Source organism: Coptis chinensis, chromosome 2, assembly GCF_015680905.1.
Source record: "Coptis chinensis isolate HL-2020 chromosome 2, ASM1568090v1, whole genome shotgun sequence".
NCBI classification, from domain to species: Eukaryota; Viridiplantae; Streptophyta; class Magnoliopsida; order Ranunculales; family Ranunculaceae; genus Coptis; species Coptis chinensis.
The window spans coordinates 78,161,863-78,169,193 of NC_141457.1; the positions used below are offsets into that span (position 1 = coordinate 78,161,863).

Sequence of the window (7,331 nt, forward strand, 5' to 3'; positions counted from 1 at the left end):
TTGGATTCTACAAGTCTATCACATCTGTTTCCCAATCCATATCCAATTCTATTTCCAAACTTATCCGGAAACAGTTTAAAGAAAATGGTCTACCAAAAAGAAGATAAGGGATCAAAGAGAGCCCAAGCCCAAGCCCAAGTTCACCTCTTGTTTTATTCAAAATAACACAACATATTGAAATGTATACGGACTTAGATATATATATATATGTGTGTTGCAGCGAAGAAAAAAAAGATATAGAGATGTGTGGGAACTGTGGTTTTGGACGTACTATGTTAAACTTATACACTTCCACTTCACTGAAAGCTAATACTCTTACCTTATGTATGTTCTTTTCACTTCGAAAGCAATGAAGTTAACAGTTCTCTCCATTTGATGCATTTTGATGTTTGAACCCTACCTTTATTTTCCATTTTTATTTCTTTATTGTTGTTTCAATTTGATTCCAAATTAGCAATTTAGTGCTGAAGTTTATGTGAAAATAGGAAAAAAAAAATCAACCCCCTACATGTTCAACTACCATTTCAAACATTGTGAATAACCGCCATTCATAGTTTCAAATAAGCTTTGGAGTGGAGGCCGGACATGCAAAATCTCAATGTCACTGCTGCTCTGCTTAACAGGTTGGGGTTGAAAATAACTCTCGAGATTCCTACAGAGTACAGCCACTCCGTGTATATGGCAGAAACCTCCACTAGGAGATTTCAATCTCAACAGTTACGGATCAGTTGATGTAAAGAGTGCATCGCAGGGTTTAATTTGGGGGTATCTCAGAGATGGATAGAGGGTCTATTGTGATATATTCAGGTGGTGATGGTAATGTAGTGGGCAAATATCGTGCCTAGAGATATTATAACTGATATTTCAAAACTTGAAACATTGACATAAGAGTTAATGTTTCGGTATATTTCGTGGTTATGTTCAAACATTTACAGGTATTAAGCGGGAAAGAGGAGGAAGAAGACAAGGGACAAGTGTCTGAGACTGGTTGGGTCAAGCTAAATCAGGATACTATATAAAGACTAGAAGAGCAAGAGAAGATTCATTAGTTGATTGTAAGAAAAATCATAAAAAGGAGGAGAGAGAAAGAGAGAAAATTTGTAAATTGTTATCGCAAATTAATAAAACATAGATTTAATTCATCTTCTTCATTTTGTTCTGTTCATTCATTCTGTTAATTGATAATGTGATCTTAGAACCTTTGGGTAAATGTGTTCTTAGACATCACATTGCCGCCGTTTGTGCGTCAAGAACAAGAAAATTGGAAGTTTTCTTCTTATTCGATTTAGAATCCATAGTTTTTTTTCTACATTTAAGGAACATAAAGGTGAAGGCAGGTGAGTAATATAGTGAGGATTGAATCATAATGGCTCCAAGGAAGAAAACAAACAGCAAACGAGCAAATAACGATAATCAATTGCAAACAAGAAATACGAGAGCTTTCGTGAGTCGGCGAGACCAGGAGGAGAACATGGAAGGTGACACTTCAATTCAAGAAATTTTGAAAAGGTTGAGGGAAGTGGAACAACAAAATGCGATATTTTTAAAAGAGAACCAAGCGATGAAGAAGGGAAGTTCGAGTGTGGTTGTAAATGATATCCAGGGAGATGAGGAAGAGGAATGTAGTTCAAAATCAGGTAGTCATTTTGCGGAAAAAGCATCGGAAAGACATGAAAGAACTACAGAAGCTTCGCCGATACTTGAAATGCCGATACCACAACCCATCACTAAAGAGATGATACATAAAATAATGCAAAATCAGCTTCTTGAAAAGATTTCTGCTTCGATAAGGAAACTGGCGGACGATGTCAGTAGAAATCCGATACATCAGAGCGTCGAGATGATGCCCTTTCCACCAAAGTTAAAACTTCCAAAGTTCACCCAATATGATGGGACGTCAGATCCGATGGACCATCTATTTGGATATCGACATCAGTTTTCGATATACAAAGGTACAACTTATCTGGATTCATTATTATATAAATCTTTCTCTGCAAGCCTGAAGGGGAAAGCGTTGAAGTGTATCTGTTCTCTACCGAAAAGGTTGATATTAGGTTATCGGGAGATTAAAGAGAAGTTTTTGTCAAATTATGGTCATCAGCGAGTAAAACCGAAGCAGGTGTCAGTCTTATTCCAGCTTAAGCAAGGAAAGAAGAAATTTTTAAAAACTTTCTTATCTCGGTTCAAGGCGGAAGCACAGTTAGTGGAGCATTTAGATCAATCGGAAATGACAGCAGTAATGACGTTTCAGATAGGACTTATTCCAGGTTCTGACATGCACAAGTATATGCTTCGGAAGGAGATCAAAACTCTGAGAGAGTTGTATGATAAGACTGAAAAAGATGTGCAAGTTGAGGAGGGAATTATGGCAGCATCGAATCAGTCAGTATTACAGATATCGGAATCAAGTAAGACTACTAAAGAGGATAACTACAATAAGTCTGATAAGAGGAAGACGGTAGATTCTTATGCAAAGGTGGAAAACCAACCATCATAGAAAAAGGGGTTTGAAAGATCGCTGAAAGAAGAGTTAGACCCCAACAATTATATCGCCATTAATACAACTGTGGAGGATATCTTAAGGAGGGTGGGAAAAGAACCTTATTTCCAGCATCCGGTTCACAAGCTTAGAGAAATAGCAGATAAACCTTTCTGTAATTTCCATAAGGTGAAAAATCATGAAACCACTAAATGTTTACAGTTGCTCAGAGAGGTGGACATGTTAATGCAAGATAGGAAGCTTCGTGAGTTCAGAGCAGATGCTTGGCCAGAAGTAACATCTATTGTAAATGATAAGCCTTTAGGAGTGATCAATATGATATACAAAGGAGTTATCCCACAAAAGAAGATTATAAGGGACAAAATCCGAAAGATATCGACAGTAAAGGAAGTGCTAGAAGTAAACATAGAGCCGATACCAGTGAACCCATCATTAGTAGCGGCAAGCATACCTGGAGCTATTATGTTTGTTCCCAATGATTTATCAAAGGTGATGCTACCTCATGATAATGCATTGTTAATTACATTAAGAATATCTGGTTATGATGTGCAGAAAATATTGGTGGATTGTGGAAGTTCGGTCAATATTCTATTTTGGAAAGCGTATATAGGTATCGGATTTGATGAGTCGCATCTGAAGGAACCGCAGTTAATTTGTATAGCTTCAATGGAACTTCAGCTAGACCAGCTGGAGAAATAAAATTGCCAGTAAGGGTGGGTCCATAAACAATAATGACTACGTTTATAGTCATCAAGCATCACTCGGATTATAATGTTATATTGGGAAGAAAATGGATACATGCTATGAGAGCGGTTCCCAGTACTTTTTATTAGGTTATTAGATTTCCAACTATTTTTGGACCACATGAGATACAAGGTGATCAGTCAAAATCTGAGAAATGCAATTTTGTTACTGTGAATGGTATGATGAAAGAAAAGAAAATAGATACTGGGGGCGTCTCAGAAGACACCAAATAGCAATTAGCAGAAGATTTATCTTTAAAATCCGGCACCATGAAACATCAGCAGGATTTTAGATTTACGTCAGAGCTGAAGACAGAGATGGAAGTAGTTCCAAGCAAAACAATGGAGGAGGTACAAAAAATTAATATCGGTCAGAATGATGAAAGTTGTTTCACTTTTATCGGAACAGAGCTGAGTGCGGGGGTCAGACAAGATTTGGTAGATTTCTTAAGGACAAATAAAGATATATTCGCTTGGTCGATGTTAGATCTTCTGGGTATTGACCCTCTTATATGTTCTCATAAGTTGAATATGCGAGAAGGAGCAGTTCCTGTGCATCAGAAGCATAGGAAGGTTCGGCCGATATACGCAGATGCTGTGCAAAATGAAATAAAAAAGATGTTAGAATGTGGAATCATCAAGGAAATCGATAACTCAGAATGGGTGGCAAATATTGTTGTTGCCCCAAAAAAGAATGGCAAGGTTAGGATTTGTGTGGACTTTACCGATGTTAACAAAGAGTGTCCGAAATACTATTATTCGATGCCCAGGATTGATGAATTAGTCGATCGAATAACGGGTTTTGAGTTGCTGAGTTTTTGCGATGGGCATTCAGGATATTTTCAAGTTGTCATGGCAATTTTAGACCAGTTAAAAACAGCGTTCGTTGTGGAAGGAGGTCTTTACTGTTTTGTTCGAATGCCATTTGGTCTAAAAGTGCTGGAGCAACGTATCAGCGGTTGGTTGAGAAAATATTTAGGCATATGATTAAATAGATTGTGGAAGTCTATATCGATGATATGGTAATCAAATCGAAAAAAGCAAAAGATCATGTTAAAGACCTCGATACAGTGTTTCGGATATTCAGACAGTTTAATATGAAGCTCAACCTGGAGAATTGCACTTTTGGGGTCAGTCCAGGGAAATTTCTAGGGTATATAGTCACAAAAAGAGGTATAGATGTGAATTCAGACCAAATTCGAGCGATTCAGCAGATGCCTTATCCGAGTACTAGAAAACAGATACAAAAGCTAACAAGAAGAATTGTAGCTTTAAATAGGTTCATATCAAGAACTTCTGACCGATGTAAACCATTATTCAAGTTGCTGAAGAAGAATACAAAGTTTATATGGGAGGAAGAATGTGAAGAGGCTTTTTCAGATTTAAAGAAGTATCTCCAAGAAGTACCAACTTTGATAAAGCCAGAGGAAGGTGATATTTTATTTTTATATTTAGTAGTATTGGATTTTGCTATTAGCTCGGTATTAGTTAAAGTGGAAAATGGGTCTGAGCGACCTGTTTATTTTCAATCCAAAACCATGCTGGAGGCTGAAACTCGATATTCGATGTTAGAGAAATATGCATTAACTCTTCTTTATTCCACTCAAAGATTGAAACCTTATTTTCAAGCCCACTCAATCATTGTCATGACAAATCTTCCGTTAAAATATACTTTAGCCAAAACAGCTAAGTAAGGGAGAATGGCAAAGTTGTCAGTTCTTATAGATGAATTTGGAGTTGAGTATCGGAATAAGGTTTTAGAGAAGAGCCAAGTGTTAGCGGATTTTCTAGCAAAATTTTCAGCTGAAGATGAAAATTGGGATATTGAAGAATATATTGGTTTACAGTTGAAAGAACCTGATGATGTGATGGATGAGGATGATCCATGGGCTGGCACAAATGGGTGGAGACTTTTTGTCAATGGGTCATCAGGTCAAAAGGGATGTGGTATCGGAGCAGTTCTGATAACACTAGACAATCAGAGATTGGAATCAGCAGTTACCTTAGGATTCCACGCATCCAATAACGAAGCAAAATATGAGGCATTAATTACAGGATTGGAAATGGCTACATCGTTAAATGTCAAGGAACTATCTATATTCAGTGATTCTCAGCTAGTAGTAAGCCAAATCAATGGAGGATATTTAGCTAAATGCGATAATATGATTGATTATTTGAACTTCGTTAGAAAAAACCTTCAGAATTTTAGCAGAATCAAATTTTAGCACCTCAATCGAGGAGAAAACCGACATGCAGATGCTTTGGCATATGTCGCTCCTATGCTGGAAAATACAGAAAGACGTATGTTGCAAGTGGGTGTCCAGCATAATCTAAGTATCGATACAAAGCATCCTGAGATTATGGAGGTAGATACGCTGGGGGCGTCATGGTTAAGCAGTTATATTTTTTTTATTTTTGTCCAAAGGTGAGTTACCCAAGGATAAAAATGAAGCTAGAAGAGTAAAATCTGGAGCTGAAAGATATCTGCTAATAGAGGATAACTTGTATCAGAAGAATCTTGGGGGACCGCATTTGAAATGTATATCGATGGCCAATGCTAGTCAAATCATTGCAGATATACATGAAGGGGAGTGCAGAAATCATTCAGGATGGAGATCTTTGGCCAACAAAATAACAAGGCAAGGATATTTCTGGCCACAAATGCGAAGGGATTGCCTTCTATATACAAAGAAGTGCATTCAGTGTCAGAAACATGGTAATGCAATTCATGTTCCAGCAGAGGAGTTGCATTGTGTGTCGAACCCATGGCCGTTTGCTTTATGGGGGATGGACATTGTTGAACCTCTAATACCTGGGAGAGGCAAGAAAAGGTTCATGCTTGCTGTGACTAATTAATTTACTAAATGGGTAGAGGCTATAGCTTTGCAACATATCAGAGAACATGATATTATTGGTTTTTTGTTTGAAAGAGTGGTATGTCAATATGGTTTACCATATGCCATCATATCGGATAATGGTCCTTAATTCATTGGAAGCAAGGTGAGAGATTTCCTAGAATCATATAAGATCAGACACTTCACATCGACACCTTATTATGCTCAGGGGAATGGGCAAGCTAAAGCGACAAATAAGACTATTATGGATAATATCAAAAAGAAGTTAGAGGACAAGAAAGGCTTATGGGTCAATGAGCTAAACAGTGTGCTATGGGCATACAAAACAACTCCGAGAGTTTCTACAGGAGAGTATCCATTTACTCTGGCCTATGGGATGGAAGCAGTAACTCCAACTGAAATGGTAGTATCTACATCCATAACAGTGCTTGTGGAAAAAGGGTTGAATGAACAAGGGATGCATGCAGAAATCTTAAACTTAGAGGAAAAACGGGAGCAAGCAAGAATTTAGCTTGATTGTTACCACAGACAGCTAAGGAAAACATTTAATAAGAAAGTAAGAGGAAGAAGGTTCCAAAAAGGCAACTTAGTATTGAAAGAAGTCACTCAAGGGACAAAAGAGAAGGGAGCTGGAAAATTATCAGCAAACTGGGAGGGGCCCTATATTGTACATAAGGTGGGAGTAAACAGAACATATTACTTAAAGAATGTTGATGGCGGTATACTTCTAAAACCTCAAAATGTCAATAATCTGAAGGTATTTTATCAATAATGTACTTTTTCAATTTTATTGAAGTAATGAGCTATGTAGCAAGAATATTCGTGATTAATAAAAGTTTTGGATTCATAATGCAATGATGTTATAATATTGTGTATGAAAGTCCTGATATTGACAGAAATGTTGGTATCAGGCATATCATCAAAAGTCCTGGTATCAGAAACAATGGAAGATACCGGGCTCATAAAGTCCTGGTATCGACAGAAATGTTGGTATTAGGCATATTGTCAAAAGTCCTGGTATCAGAAACAATGGCAGATACCGGGCACATAAAGTCCTGGTATCAGGCATATTGCCAAAAGTCTTGGTATCGATAGACGTGTTGATATTAGGCACATCGTCAAATGCCCTATCACCAACAGACGTGTTGTTTTCAGGCATATAAAGTCCTGATATCAGCAGAAATGTTGGTATTAGGCATATTGTGAAAAGTCCTGGTATAAAAAACAATGACC

At 37.4% G+C, this 7,331-nt stretch overlaps 1 protein-coding gene across 1 annotated transcript; it reads left to right on the forward strand.

Moving 5' to 3' along the window:
* The first annotated feature begins 4,943 nt into the window (after positions 1 to 4,943).
* LOC147518017 (uncharacterized) lies at positions 4,944 to 6,609 on the forward strand. Its single transcript, XM_086593778.1, has 5 exons — positions 4,944 to 5,363; positions 5,469 to 5,544; positions 5,669 to 6,064; positions 6,116 to 6,177; positions 6,307 to 6,609. Exons 1-5 carry the CDS (start codon positions 4,944 to 4,946, stop codon positions 6,607 to 6,609), a joined length of 1,257 nt encoding a protein of 418 aa, XP_086449904.1.
* The last annotated feature ends 722 nt before the right edge of the window (positions 6,610 to 7,331 follow it).

What these genes read in the sequence shown, in the direction of transcription:
- LOC147518017 (XM_086593778.1), top strand. Translation starts at nt 4,944, where the DNA reads ATGGCAAAGTTGTCAGTTCTTATAGATGAATTTGGAGTTGAGTATCGG. An exon ending in GCTGGAAAATACAGAAAGAC is followed by an intron (nt 5,545 to 5,668) that starts GTATGTTGCAAG and finishes TTTTGTCCAAAG; the next exon opens with GTGAGTTACCCAAGGATAAA. An exon ending in GTTTTTTGTTTGAAAGAGTG is followed by an intron (nt 6,178 to 6,306) that starts GTATGTCAATAT and finishes TATTATGCTCAG; the next exon opens with GGGAATGGGCAAGCTAAAGC.